This window comes from Acanthochromis polyacanthus, chromosome 16 (assembly GCF_021347895.1).
Source record: "Acanthochromis polyacanthus isolate Apoly-LR-REF ecotype Palm Island chromosome 16, KAUST_Apoly_ChrSc, whole genome shotgun sequence".
In the NCBI taxonomy this organism is placed as follows: Eukaryota; Metazoa; Chordata; class Actinopteri; family Pomacentridae; genus Acanthochromis; species Acanthochromis polyacanthus.
The window spans coordinates 12,136,603-12,152,439 of NC_067128.1; the positions used below are offsets into that span (position 1 = coordinate 12,136,603).

General features: G+C 41.3%; 1 protein-coding gene across 1 annotated transcript; it reads right to left on the reverse strand.

The window, feature by feature from the left end:
- Nucleotides 1-3,100: 3,100 nt before the first annotated feature.
- allc (allantoicase) lies at nt 3,101-12,928 on the reverse strand. The gene is made up of 12 exons (XM_022196956.2): nt 12,741-12,928; nt 11,901-11,951; nt 9,469-9,556; nt 8,373-8,492; nt 8,119-8,198; nt 7,733-7,865; nt 7,499-7,654; nt 7,291-7,364; nt 6,591-6,699; nt 6,389-6,507; nt 6,095-6,311; nt 3,101-3,538 (listed from the first exon to the last, which is right to left on the reverse strand). The coding sequence occupies exons 1-11, from the start codon at nt 12,828-12,830 to the stop codon at nt 6,132-6,134; spliced, it is 1,200 nt and encodes a 399-aa protein (XP_022052648.2). The 5' UTR covers nt 12,831-12,928; the 3' UTR covers nt 3,101-3,538; nt 6,095-6,131.
- Between the last annotated feature and the right edge of the window lie 2,909 nt (nt 12,929-15,837).

A 15,837-nucleotide genomic window follows, 5' to 3' on the forward strand; every position in this document is an offset into this window, starting at 1 on the left:
TCCCCTTTCAGCAAGACACGAATCAAGAATGAGTTATTTCAAAACGACCACCAGGGGGTGATATTTTTACTTCTGGCTTTGTTTTCAAGTTGGCCTTAAACTTTAAATTTATACATTTTATTTTGTTATGATGTCATGCTTTCAGTTAGATCTTTATTTTCTCATAATTTATATCAAAATAAGTGTGTGCTGAATAATATTATGTCTGTCGCTCCTCTTCAGCAAATCACTGTAGGTTCAATATCATGCTTGTTCTGAAAGAGAACAAAACTGATTCATCATCACACTCCAGTAACACTGGAAGATCAACAATGGGTATTATAAAAAAAGAACTGATTAAACCAGATCTATTTTCTAAAGACATAACAGATTTTATAGTTTCTCCTGCTCAACACCTGGAAACAAACCCTGAGGTGGAAAATTACTGGAGTGATCCTTTAAAGGGTTAAAGCTACCACACACACACACACACACACACACACACACACACACACACACACACAGAGTTAAGAGCTGGATCGGCCCACACAGGACGGCTAATTGCCATAATTTCAGCGGGTCGACAGTAACGTCTGAGGAGATGACACAAACGTCCGCCTCACCGCTGAGGCTGCCCAGGCAAGGTCAGAGGTCAGGTCCAAGCTCAGCACTGTGACTGGAGGGGGAGGAGGAGGTTCAGATGCTGAAACACAGCAGGTCGACACATAAACAGACTCTTTCTTCAGCAGGACGTCAACCTTTCAGGACAAATGTTGTTGCTGTTGTTAAGCTTTTCATCTAATGATAAAAAAACACACATAATGAAGAACAGTTGATGGAATAATAGCCCTGAGACATAACTGATTCCTGCTGCCCAGAATTTTTGAAAACATTACTGCTCTCTCCATGTTCAGCCACTCTTATTGACCTTTTCCACGGCAGACATTGTTGCTCGTCACAGCAGTAAAGCGAAGGTGAAATGCCAAATAATGGTTCAGCTCCAGCAGGCGTCCCAGAGAGCTCTAACACCAGTCAGTGCTCACTTCAAGGTCCCACATTGTGCCCCCTTTTCAGGAAGTTAATAAGTCTTGCATAATCCCAAAATGTCTGATTAAAATTTTCAGCTCTAACGGCTATAAACCGGTTAATTTTATCATAACTGTATAACCCTGGGTTTTAGTTGTGTTTTTAACGGGCTGTTTTAATGTCAATATCTTCAAATTTAGCTGAGCTGCCATCTGTTCATGCGCATTTTGGAAGAAAACTTACTTTATGAGGCAATTATTGAAATACTCGAGGAGAAAATGAGGGTTTTTTTTTTTTTTTACTTTTGTGACATTTTTCAAAATTTTCATGTTGAAAATCAAGGTCAAAAGAAAAAAACTGTCAAGAAATAGGTTTGTATATAAGAAATGATACAAAACACATGAGGTGAAAGGAACATGTATTTTCGAAAATTTTCACATAACTTTTAGAACATTAGAACACTGAGTCACTTGTTAAGATAAAAAATTATCATGCTACATCCCTATCACATTAGAGACTTAAGCCATTTCTTCATGGTACCTAATAAAGCAGTTACGCTCTGCATTCATGCAGAAGTGGACCTTGCAGACCCTGCACACCACATTTGACCTCAGAATGTCGCCTTTCCTGCTGCAGTACTTGTAGGTCCAGCGTTTGGTATGTACAGGGGCATGGAAGAGAGACAGATCGCACTGCACATCTGTATTAGGGGTGTGACTGCAGTGTCCCTGGACAGACTCGGGGACATCAGCACTGGAGCTCAGGCTGGCGAAAGATGAAAATGAGCTGCTTCGGGGGTTGGACCTGGCTGAACTCTGCTGACTTCCTGCATTTGGTCAGCTGTTGTCGTCATCACTGTCCTCACCTGAAGTGCCTCCACTGAAAGGCCACTCTGAAATGTCCAGTTTTATTGAGGGGGTGTCCACTCCTCTGCAATGGCTGTGCGAAGTTGCTGGATATTGGCGGGAACTGGTACACGCTGTCGTTTACGCCAATCCAGAACATCCCAAACATGCTCAATGGGTGACACGTCCGGTGAGTATGCTGGCTATGCAAGAACTGGGACGTTTTCAGCTTCCAAGAATTGTGTACAGATCTTTGCAACATGGGGCCGTGCATTGTCCTGCTGCAACATGAGGTGATGTTGTTGGATGTATGGCACAACAATGGGCCTCAGGATCTCATCACGGTATCTCTGTGTATTCAAAATGCCATCAATAAAATGCACCTGTGTTCTTGGTCCATAACAGATGCCTGCCCATACCATAACCCCACCGCCACCATGGGCCACTCCATCCACAACATTGACATTAGAAAACCGCTCACCCACAGCTTATGGTAGAGAAATGAACATTCAATACACAAGCAACAGCTCTGGTTGACATTCCTGCTGTCAGCATGCCAATTGCACACTCCCTCAAATCTTGCCACATCTGTGGCATTGTGCTGTATGATAAAACTGCACCTTTCAGAGTGGCCTTTTATTGTGGGTAGTCTAAGGCACACCTGTGCACTAATCATGGTGTCTAATCAGCATCTTGATATGGCACACCTGTGAGGTGGGATGGATTATCTCAGCAAAGGAGAAGTGCTCACTATCACAGATTTAGACAGATTTGTGAACAATATTTGAGAGAAATGGTGATATTGTGTCTGTGGAAAAAGTTTTAGATCTTTAAGTTCATCTCATAAAAAAATGGGAACAAAAACAAAAGTGTTGCGTTTATACTTTTGTTGAGTGTAGAAAGCTTAAGAAGGCATCAGACCTCCACTCAATGTGTCTCACTTCATAAATTAGATGCAAATGAGGAGCAGGCAACAAATGGGCAACATGGCATGTCTTAATTTAAACATGATGCGACCCTACCAGAATGCACTGTGGAACATTTCACAAAGACAATGAATGGAAAACATTAAAATGCAAAGTCCTGTGGGCATCTTGGCTTTATGAATTTGAACAAAAATTCTGACTAGATTATAAACCTGGGAGGTCATCTAATTGAAAGTGGGCATTAAAGAATGGCCGTTGTCTTCATAATCTCACAGCTTATATATTAGACCAAGTTCTTAAGAAATACAGAGCACAAGTGAAAAGGATTTTTCAAATTTGTGACATTTAATTGTGCTTCAGTCATTCTATAATGTTAACGCTTAAATCGTAAGATGAGAAGCACTGGTGTAACTGGCAACTCTAAAAAATCGCGACAACTGAGCCGAAAAAAAGCACAACCAAATGACACAGATGTTTTCCGAAGATGTGTGAAATCAGTCTGACTGCTGATCCTAAACCGATGAGGACAGGAACAGGATCTGATGATTTGATAAACTGATCTTTTATGTGTTTGACCTGCAGACGGATTTAGAGGCCGCACGTCTTCGAGCGTCATGCGGAATACGAGATCTCTGAGGACGAGGCTCATTCAGCTCTTCACTTCGCTGAGGTGAGGGGGTCAGCCGGGGATGACAGCGGGAGGGCTGCGAGGGGAAGGCGGTTGACAACACCACCTGAGGTTGATTAAAGTTGATCTTGAGCCTGAGCGAGAGAGGAGGCAGAAAACACAGATGGATGAGAACTAATGACGGAGGTGAAGAGCAAAGGAAATCAATGAGCAGCAGATCGATGGCCATTTGATTCTTTTTTTCTCACTAATTTCTGAGGAAGGAGAAGGTGGAGATGTCATTGATCACTCCTCTTCCCGCACTGAAATGGTTATCTTGTTATTAATTGAGAAGAGATCCTGAGCTGACTGATGGAGAATATTTCAAACAACTGGCGTGTGAACCCAAGCAGCAGGCGATGACAGGATGGTGAAATTAAATATGATTTAATCGAAAGAACTGTGTCCTCAGCGCAGCCGCTCATCATTATGCCGCTGATTAGTCGGCTCGCTGAAGCAGGAGGGCGTGACAGAATAAATGAGTGTGATGAGGAGAAACAGAGAGGATTGTGGGTAAATGGCATTGGTGGGGAACAGATTTTAGGTGCACAAAGCAGAGCCTAAACAAAGATGTTTATTTAGTCTGCAGAGACAAAAATAATGAACAAATAAAAGTTCAAAATGTACAGTCAGCTACATTTTACTGAAATCTCCCATTTCTCATTTTTGTGAGGATATTTTGTTTGCATTGCTCAAAATAAGCCCCAAATGTTTGATCTAGATTAACAGAAGAATCTTTGAAAACCCTAGAAAAGGTTCTTAAATACTGGCTCATAGAAGATCATAAAGCTTATACATTTTAGAGAAATTAATTTGGTGCTTGATGTGTCGAATGTGACGAGAATACAATCACCACAACAATATTTTAAAACTAATTATCTTGCATTTTTTTTCTTTATGTCCTTCAGATCTGCTTGTTTCCTCACCCACTCAGTCCATGAATTTATTCTGACATCCACATTCTTGCAGCAAACGACACCTCTAACTCCAAATTTAAGTCCACGTTTTTGCTATATTTAACATATTTCATCCTGTTGGTTTTGTTTTACTGTACCAGCACACTGAAGAACTTTACATGACATTCCTATGCTCCGTCAAATGTCTGCACTTGAGATTGAATACTTTGTAGGAAAGTGCCAAGAATGCTTTCAGACAGTCATAAAAACTAAATTCTCATTGGTCGATGCATCACTTTTTCTGACAGCAGTGTGCACCTTTATAGTATATGCTGCTGCAGTTTCATCGCCTTTGGGTGGAATTGCTCCTCTTTCTCTCACTAATTTTTGAAACTGCCTAAAGTATGTTGGACTATTAAGAGTTATGGTTGTCATCCTACATTACACACGTAGTCTCCTCACCCAATATGCTGCTCATTTGTCTTTTTTACAGTTGACAATGGCCTGCTGTTACTTCCTGTAACTGGTCCAAACCATAAAAAAGTGTTTTCATACTATATAGTCTGATCAAAGGGTTGTAAGATTGAGTCTGTTGAGACAGAAGTCAGAAGACAACTTTGACATCATGCGGTTTACAACAGGACCTGTGATAGCCGTGCTATTGTGACCAGTGATTGGTGGATGTTTGCAATTTCTCCATTGATTTCAAACTAAAACATCCTGAGGTGGTAGGAGAACACTCAACGCAAATGTCCTGAAATGTGACACCATGCCAATCTGCTGCGAGCCTGATTACACTCTTTTGGTTATACATAGGATTTTTGGCATCATTAATGCCACTGTTGTTCTCCGACGGTCGTACTGGTCAGATCTGGCTTCCTGTGACGACTTCTTCTTCCCCAGAATGAAATTGCAGCTATAGGGTTTCTGTTTTGATCATATTAGATTCATCAGCCATTGCAGATGGTGATTGAAGTGTTTACATAATTAAACTTCCAGGAAGTGTTACAAGGATTACAGGAGCACTAGGAGCAGTTTATCTCTGCACAGGAAAGCTACTCAACAGGAATGTAGCATGTCAGTTTAAAGCAGGTACTGTTTTTGATTTTTGTAAGGTCACAGACGTTTGTGATTGCACGTTGTAGGAAACAGAAAACCATACTGTTCACTTTGATCTGGACCCAGACCAGTTCTTTAGGTGGTTTTACATATGTAATTTAGATTTGTATCAAACAGAAGAGTCTGGAAGTACAAAATAAAGAAATCTGGTGTCTAAGAGACCTGATCTGAAACAGGACTAGCTTGGTTCTCATTGAAAAATTTGTATTTGTACTTGGTTGTTTCTCTATCTCCAGATTAAACCAGCAGCTAAATGCACCTGTATTAGAAAAGTCCCACCATTGTGATAAATATTTCCCATTCTTTCTGAGCATTTCGATAACCACACACTGAACTGTTAAAATAATAAACAATGAATGACATGAACATGACTGTTAGTCCTTTGTTTTCATTGTCCCGTTGCTTTACAGAATGTTTTACTGTGTGTGTGACTGGATCGTGTTTTTTTTTTTCATCATTCATTTGACTGTCACATGATCTATTTGAGCCCTGCGACAGACTGGCGACCTGTCCAGGGTGTCCCCTGCATTCGCCTGAGTCAGCTGAGATAGGCTCCAGCTCTCCCCGCTACCCCAGTGAGGATAAAGCGGTGTATAGAGAATGGATGGATGATCTATTTGCACACTGTTAACTAACATGTTGAAATACTCAGTGTCTGCATCCCTGAGGTGTGTCAGAGTTTGGATGTTGGTCTCCTCTGATTGACCGAAGCTGCAGTGATTGGCGTGAGTCGACCCCAGAGTCGGAGGCGACTGACTCCTCCGTCTGGAGCGATGATGAGTCGGACGTGACTGACAGGATGACTCAGCATCAGCTCAGCCTCATTGTAGTGATGAATGTGATGAGGACGGAGCTGCAGCACAGAGAGGAGGACGATTAGGAAGGAGGTGCATAGCAAATGAAAACAACTTCACACATTAAACAAATTACCTTCTGAGGCGGAAGAAGGACCTGCCATTTCTCAGAATTCCACCTGGTCCTGATGCGCTGAGCCTCCTCCTCAGGGGTCAAAGTGCACGCTTCGATCCTGCAGGAGTCTGGGAAGTTACCTGAATAGAAAAGTATCAGGATGAACAACTGAGATTGCTTCAAGGTAAAAAAGCAAAGTGAAGTAGCCGAGATGTGTCTCCACCTTTGAAGTGGTTGGTGTCGACCTCGATGCTGCTGATCAGTCCAGGATGGCCGAGACGAAACACGGCCCACTCCCTGCCGGGCACCTGCAGGATCCCCTGCTGGTCCACCTGCAAGACAGCCAGCAGGGAGGCGTTTAACACCTGTTATAACAGAGTCCACACATTCAAACTTAACTTTATTCCTGCTCATGTTGACAGTGACGGAATAAAGAGGAATAAAGACGGGAGGAAAGAGAAAAAGCTTTGAAAAGGAGAGCCTTCGTAGAAAGTGAATATGAACAATTTTTAAACTAAACACAGTTTGAAAAGTGGGACATTTTCGACAGATATTTTGGGAAAGACAGGGCACTTTCCTAATTAAATTAGGGATTAGTTTTATATGGTGTTTTTGTAAATGGATGCATTTTTGTTGTGTGAAGACATTTTTTTCAAGTGTGGAAAGTTGCTGGACAGCAAGTACATATTTGGAAATCTGCATCATTTTGCAAGGAATATTACATTATTTTTATGTTTCTTTGAAGAAATGTGGAACTTTTTCTTTTAAATGAAAACATTGTGGAGCAAGATGACACTAGAAAGTGAGACAGCATTTGGAAGGTGGGCACACATTGTCCCATTCTTACTTCTTGAATGACCTCATGGAGAATTTAGACAGTTTTAGACTAAGAATGAGGTTAACTTGAGGATAACTCTTTAAACCTTCAGTTCTTTAGGTCGGTCCAGTCTCCGAGCTGTTTCCCATCCATCCGCCATGTTGGCAGCTCGACCAAGACCTGCACACACAACAGTAGTAGTGTCACCAGAGTCACTAGTCACTTCACTCGGTGCACAAGGAATTCACTTGCATCACAACCAACAGCAATGAAGATAAAAAGCTAATGCCTGAATAATTTGAACTGATTCCAACCAATCATGTTGCGTGGATGCCCAAAGTGAGCATCGCTATAGCCGAGACAGACTCCACCATTGGTCAGAGCCACCAGGTCAACGAGCTGGTTGGTAGAGACAGACGACCAGTCTCTCTGCCCGACACCGTACACCCGCAGCCTGGCTATCCCTCCATCTGAGGACACACATGTACACTGTGTAATATCATATGTGCTTTATTTGTGTCTGTGTGTGTGTGTCAGTGTGTGTATACCTGGGTACATGTTGAGACGGAGGTGTGTGACTCTCCTGTTAAAGTTGACCCTGAAGTAGTTATGGCATGAGTCTGAGTATCCAGGCTGCAGCTTAGACACGCTCACCAACTCAGGCCACGCCTCCGAGCCCAGCTGTCAATCAAAGCACACATCAGCTGTCAACCAATCAGCTGTGAGTCCAATTATCAAACCAAGTTGGACACCATGGTGACCAACTTGTCAGTATTGTTCTGTCCGACTAGCACCCACTGTTACCATGGCAATCATTAGCAGTGCTATTACCATGGTGACCAGTCGCTTGTCATTAGCACCACAGTGACTAATACCTTACTACCATCCCACTCTTGCAGTCTTTCCTTAGTGATCACATGAATGCCAATGATACCTTGGCGACAGCAGCCATCTGACTGTCAGAGGCGGCCATGCCAGTTCGATCTCCTTCCAGGGTGAAGGTGGGCATCTGGTCTGATGAGGTAGAAGTTATTTTTGTTGACATCTAAATACAAATAGAAGCTGCTGTGGGACACATGAAGTCAACATGTAAGCTGTGTGATAAGTTTAACGTAAAATACGGGAAGCACGTCTGCTGAGAAAAGGGGAAAGCAGGAGAAAAAGATGATGATGGTGATCAGTTGGTACCCAGACAGCCGGCCTGGATGGAGACATGAGGCGAATGGTTTCCTGTGAAGAAGGATGTGTCTACATCGAAGCCGTGAATCAGCCCTGGTACTCCCAGCTGGATGATGCACCAGTCGTGGCCTTGAACAAAATAATTGACAAAAACACACAAAAGACTGATCATGAGTGATCTAATGAATGACCCTTGATTGGTAGTAAAACAGTGCTGTAGTGCAGAGCATGCACAACCATTAGAAGTATACCCGGTTATTTTTTAGTCTACACGGTGTATCCTCAGCTTTAAATTCATGATTAACATCATCCAATAATCTGATACATCATTTCCTATATCTCTGCATTTGATTGTGTAGTTCCAGATAATCTTTGCTCCCTAAAGCTGGTGTGCAAGCTCTCTGAGAACTGACACATTCATTTTGGAATTTTTATCATTTGTTAAAGAAAAACTAATCTCTAACAGACACACTATGTTTTTCTTGTGTTGAATATACCATAATATTCATTCATTTGGGCTATGCATGAGCAGTAACATCTGCAAACTGCCCCTTGACAGACGATGTAAATATTCTAAAGGTGCTTCACTTTGACTAACCCTATTCATTGATAATCAGCTGTTCAGAGACACTTTACAAAGACACCACTGGCCCATAGACCTGCAAGGTGACAGAATAACTGTCTAGTTTTCATGTTGCTGGACTGATGAAAAAGAGTTCACTCAAAATGCATCATCATTTAGTTGTTTCATAATGCACCAGTGGATATTGCAATATGCATAGTGTATTGCTCTTTTCATTTTGATTTCACTAATAAGTTTCATCTATTATTTTCTTTTGATTTATATAATGTCAATAGTTATTCTCACCTATCTGTGTGTTTTGCACTCCTGGAACATGGATGGATAAATCCTTATCTTATGTTGCCATAAATCACAACATATATTTTTTGTGTTGTGTTCTTTTGCTTGATTGAAAGTCTGGGAAATATATATCCATCTACCATAGAGATGTTAAAAGGAAATTGTCAAAATGTTTGTTCAAGCTGACTGGGAAGAGCAAAGTGAATTGACAGCAGCATTCTGCACTGACATTCAGATACACACCAGATATTCTCTTCCTCCTCGTCTCCCATCCGTCCATCCACTTTCCAAAGTCAGTAAAGGCAGATGCAATAAACTGTGGTGGCTCTCTCTGTACAAACACACAGGTGCTACATAAATTACAAAAAAAAAAGGAGGTTTTCCCCTTTTTATCGCCTTGCAGCGTTTATTCATGAATAATTTCATTTGGTTTTTTTGACAGAAACTGACAAAAAGACTCTTTCATGTCAAAGTCAAAATTGATTTCTCCCAAGTACTATCACATCATGATGCTGCCACCACCATGCTTCATACTGAGTGTTACGGCCGCAGCCGTATTCTGGCTCCTCTCCTGTGCTTTGTGTGTGCGTTCCTCCCCTGTGCTTTGTGTGTGTGTGCGTGAGTGCTCGTGTGTGGTGTGTGCCTGTCACTCCTCTCAGGCTGCTGCCAATCAGTGTCACCTGCCGACTAATTGGAATCAGCTGCTGGACCCTCTTCAGCCAATCCGGTGCAGTCACGGCCCAGCATAAGAAGCCGCTGGACCTGAGGGATGACGGCTTGTCACTGTACTCCAGTCTTGCCCATGTACCTCATCGTAGAAGCTTTGTTAGACAACCGTTCGTTTTGTGATTGTGGAGGCACTAGTCTTTTTCGTTCTCGTTTGCTACACACGCTGTGTTTGCGTTTAGGATTATTTGGGTACATTTTGGATATCTTGTGTAAAATTTATAGCTCTAGTTTAGAGTCTCTTTTTGTTCCTGTTTATATTTATTTTCACGTCGCACTAGTGTCCTCCGTTTTTCTTTTATTTTGTACCTCTTTTTCATTTCTTTTTAATAAATATCCTTAAAGCCAACACCAACTGGCTCTTATGTTACTTCCCTCACCCACTGCACGAGCCAGGGTTGTAACACTGAGTGTTTGATGGGCAGTGTTTGTTGTCAGGATAAGTGATGTCAGTGACTGGACCTTCCAGAAGCAGGCATCTTTATAGTACAATGACACATTCACTGCACTCAGATGATCTTCATTTCACTAATTATGTGACTTCTAGCAGCAGTTAACTGCACCTGTGTTGAAATAGAAGAATCCCTTTAAAGGGGGTGAATACTTATGCAATAACTTAGTATGTCACATTTTAGATTTTCCATTGACATTACTTTGTAGAAATCTGTTTTCACTTTGACACAAAAGAGTCTATCAGTTCTTGTCCAAAAAGCCCAATGAAATTGATCATAATTCAGAACGTCCATCTAGTCTAAGTGAAAGAGCCAAGGATCTGATGAGAAAGGCCAAATGTAAAAGACACCAGTCATGCCTGTGTCTCAGTCAGAGCCTGAAAAATCTTGGAGAAGATGTTTCTAAGAGCACTGTGCATCGTTATTCAACAGAAACACTGGGGCTGAAAGCTTACAAAAGCCATCGTACCCCATGAGTCAGCAAACTGCAAAAGGAGAAGAGACTGGCTTTTGTAACGAAGTACATAATTCTGAGTCAAAGACTGGGAGAACTGGATTTTCTCTGAATACCTTCTCTACTCATTTCCGAAACACAATTGTCAAAACCACCGTATCCATACAGAAGATTGTGAAAAAGAACCATCTTCTGAGCAAGTGAAACTCAGTACCCATAGCATAGTTTGGGGGGCTTTGTCCACTTCAGGTCTGTCAGAGCTGCACATTGTGCCTCAAGGCACCACTGTTAATGCACAATATTATACCAATAAAATTCCAGAAAAGATACTACTTCCAGTTTTGGCTGTGAGGAAAAAAACGGGGCCTGTGACTGAACGGAAAATGTTTAACAGACGTTCGGAAATGGTGTTTATGCAAGATGATACCCCTGCTCACACTACCCATATGGCTCAGCAGTGGTGTTCTGAGGATCTAACCGTCTTTCTGCATCAGGAGGAAAGGCCACCAAACTCCCCTAACCTCAACCTAATTAAGAACTGTTGGGAGTCCTGAGCAGTCACATCTTTACCAATCCACTACAACCACTATGAAACAGCTCAACTTTAGGGCTGTGAGGGAGAGGAGGAAGATAGAACCATCCACACTCAAGAACCTCATATATTCCATGCCTGAAAGACTGAAAGCTGTGATCAAAGTGAAAGGGGGGAATATTGGTTATTGAATGAACTGATTATATTGCATATTCAGTCTTTGAGTTTTCTGGGGAGAATGAACTTTTGTGACATGGTGTACATAGTGAGCTCCTTTTCTCCTTGAATATACTGTCCTGCTGTCACAAATACTGGTGAAAACTGTAACTGAGCAGCTGTTTCAGGGGAAAAAGACAGGAATTGATAGAACAAGGAACATGGATTACCACACTGTTGGGATATATATACTTTTTTGTCAATGCGATTAAAAAAAGATGAACGCCAGACCAATCATCTAAAGTGAAATAACTGTGGATTTATGATATTGGTGGTGTTGATAAGATTGTGGTACCTTCAGCAGATTGCTAGCAGGAGCAAACCATTCATCTGTGGCAAAGATAACCTAGTAGAGAGAGCACATCAAGAGTTAGAACTGGACTAACGAATAATCATTTATCGTTTGGGATGCAATCTTACACGTTAGATGTTCATATTGATGCCACTCTGGAATACTCATCCAAGAAACCATTACTGCTGGTAAACTGAAGTGGAACACTTAGTTTAAAAAACTGATTAGAGATCTGAAAATAGCGGTGGTGTCGACAGCTCAGTTACATGCTTCTGAATTTTCATTATTTATAATTTACAACAGAAACTCAAAAATATCCACAAGTAATGAGGAGTGAAGAGATTAAAGTGAAGTGTACATTGTGCAAGAGTTGCAGTCATGTGTGAGCGCGCCCTTGTCTATATGTTGATATGTTTGACACATATTTACACTGTGACAGGGTGATACTGTTGAACTGAATATTTGAGGGGGGTTTTGGAAACTCTGTTGTGCAAACAAAGACATTTGAACACAGTCTTATTAAAAAAATAATTATAAAAACATAGTTCTCGCCCTTATTTGTTCATATTTGATATTTATTACAGGTACACATGAGCAAATCTGGATTAAATATCAGTAATCTACTTAGATAGGTGTTCCACTCATTCAGCCTCTGGGTTATTAGGATAAATTAACAAAATAAAATATCAATAATAGTTTTTGACTGATTATGTCAGTCAGTGTGTAATTGCTTATATCTTACAGTAATGATATCTTTAAACAGTCTGAGGAGCAGAATGAATGAAAACCGTGGACAAGAAGGTTGAGACATGTCCATATCTGAAGGTATGTCTGCTGACTCACCTTCCCTCCGACCATCTCACAAGCCAAATCATTAAACTGCAGGAAGTCGGGGTCTGCCACCGCCCTTCCTGATGCCCTCCTCTCTGCCATGCTGAGATTTTCCTCAAGTTTCTACTCAGACGAGAACTGGAATGCCGAAGCAGCAGCTCACACAGCTTCCACTCTGCAGGACAAAGTTCAGCCGCTGCTCGGCCACAGACAGCTGTTTATTTAGACCATCTACACACAGCAAACATGTCCGCTTGGTCACACTGTAAAAACCATCCTGTCACTCATTTACCTCTCCGTTCATCACGCAGATTATATAGTCTGTAGCTTTATTGATTGTGTTGAAACATGCAAGAAGATTAGTTTCTTGTTTAGTTTCTTATAATGGGAACGTTTGCATCTTTGGCTTTGGGTGATTATGCATTTACCAGGCCATCAAAAAAATAGCCAAAAATAATCAGCAGAATAATCAAATCTGAAAGAAACATGAGTTACAGTCTTATTCTTTTATAGAATGACCATATAGAAAAGTTAAACCAGTCTCAGCACTGCAATTTCAGTTTAGATTATACTTGTAAATGGTTTATTTAATTAAACAGCAGCTTATCTTTTAATCTTACACAGTAAATCATCATAGTGACTGCTGGCTGCTCTCAACATGTCATTAAACCAGTTAACTTATTTGAACTCACAGCAAAGTAAAGTAAGTACAGTACAAATGAATTTTTGATCAGAGGACAGCTTTATTTAACAATGTAAGCAAATATGACAATAGTGGGTCATTAACTGTATATTTCAAGTCAGTGTTTCATGTCTTGACATGTTGAAGCGGATAAATTACGTAAACAGCTCTTTTTCATTTGTAATGAATTGTAGAAAAAACAAGAAATGTGATTGAGATTGTGAACAAGTGCTCTGCTGACCAAAGACTGCAGAGACGATTAATGTTTCTCAGTTTAACAAAGATTCAAAGTAGAGAGCTTGTTTCTCCAAAACATGATGACATGAAATATTATTTCTACCCATTCTGACATGTTTGAGTATACAACATAATATACTCAGTCCCATTTTTCCCAGGATAGTCCATTTCTGTAAACCTTTCTCGTTCCTGTTATTCTGCATCTGTCCACCAGATGGCTTCAGATTCCTAATTCTCTACACCTACATATACATCTGTTCACATTTGTCCTTCAGTCCTGTTAGTAATAACACAAGTCATTTCTACCCCAGAGTATACATCGGTGATCCAGCTACCAAAACCTGATCCTGCTGCCTGGTCCTGTGTTTCTGAAACAGCGGCAGCACTTTGTTTTGTTACTTTCTCTGCCTGGTTTCTAAGGAATCTCTTTTTCTACCTGCATCTTGAACCCCATCTCCTCAAAGTTTAAGGCCTGCTTTCCCCATTTGTCACTACTATAAACTCATCACTGTCTACTGGTTTTGTCACACTCTGTCTCAAACTTGCTCCTGGCATACATAATAACAAAAGACATCTTCAACCTTCCCTGTCTGTCTAAAATAGTGGAACATGCTGTTCCATCACGACTCAAAGCAGATCTCTTTGTCAATAGCCTGTATGAATCTTTCCAAATGGATTCCGCTCAAACCACAGTACAGAAACAGCTCTCCTCAAATTTAATAATGACCTTCTTCTCTCGTCTGATGTTGGGAACTTAAAGGGGAACTTCGGTTTTTTTCAACCTGGGGTCTGTTTTCATATGTCATTTCATACATGTGAGTGATGGAGAAATGAATTTTTGACATAGCTCCAGTATTTAGCCAGGCAGGCAGCTTAGCAGCTCAGCTAGCAGCTCAGCTAGCGAAAAGTATGGGGCAACTTGCCCCCCCGCGTCAAAGTCCGTCCTAACGTGCTTTTTTCCCCACACTGACCGGCTTGGATAGTCTCAATGAGTGTCCCACAACATACTAGAGATGAGAAGTGAACGAAAACCTCCACATTACCTGACGATCGCTCTTTGTAGTGGTCTGTATCCAAATCTCAGGACGCTAGAAAGCAAATCTCGTTCCGAAATCACGCGATAGCTCACGCCAAAACATACACATTTCACCTAGCTTCACAAATCTAGGCATTGTCTTTGACCAAACCATCTCCTTCAACGAACATATCAAGCTCATCACTAAAACAATCCTGTTTCACCCCAAAAACATTCCTCGCCTCTGTCCATCCCTTTCTTTTTCAGCAGAAGAAAATCTCATCCATGCATTCATCACATCCAGACTTAACTTCTGCAACAGTCTTCTCTACAGGACAACACCCAAAATACCCAACTTCAGTACATCTAGAATTCTTCCACACGCCTGCCCACATACTTCCACACTAAAATTACATCACCCTCATCCTTCAGAGCCTCCTCGGGCTCCCCATGGCTCAGCGAATCCACTTCAAAATCCTTCTCGTCACCTACAAAGTTCTCTACAACTTGGCTCCTTCCTATCTGACTGAACTCTTCCATTGCCACACTCCCACCCGCACCCTCTGCTCTACTGATGCTAGCCTCCTATCTACCTCCATCCGGGCTAAATACTAGACCTGTGGTGATGAGGCTTTCGTCATCGCTGCTCCCACCCTCTGGAAGTGACGGCCCAAAAGCATCAAGGAATCCTCCTCACTCCGTATTCAAGAAATTCACAAAGGCACTTCTTGTTAACACTGCCTACAACTCATGCCCCCTACCTCTATATTCTGAGTGTCTTAGAAAGGACTTTTCACTAGTCTAACCGCCAAAATACTTCGATATGGCATGCTCATATTTCCATGACACACTGTTGTTCTCTACTTTTATGATGTTTCCTTATTTACACAAAAGTAATGCATAAGTTCAGCTCTCGATACAAAGTCTCACACACAACACACGTTGAAATAGTATTCCCAAAGTGAAACAAACAAAACTGTGTCCACATAAAATGAAAATTAATAAACGGATACAGACTAAATGAGAATTACTGTTTTCTTCGGTAAATAGTAATGTTTCATATGTAATTCATTGACAACTGATGAAGCCATTTCACTGTCTCCTCAAAATTATGTTGATACAATAACAATGCCTTTTCCTAAATATGTCCTAATGATTCAACATTGGTGCAGGCA

Coding starts and splice junctions, on each gene's coding strand:
- allc (XM_022196956.2), bottom strand. CDS start 12,830: ATGGCAGAGAGGAGGGCATCAGGAAGGGCGGTGGCAGACCCCGACTTC. Junction 9,557..11,900: donor CTGCTAGCAATCTGCTGAAG/GTACCACAATCT, acceptor GTGTTTGTACAG/AGAGAGCCACCACAGTTTAT. Junction 6,312..6,388: donor TCCTTCTTCCGCCTCAGAAG/GTAATTTGTTTA, acceptor TCTGTGCTGCAG/CTCCGTCCTCATCACATTCA.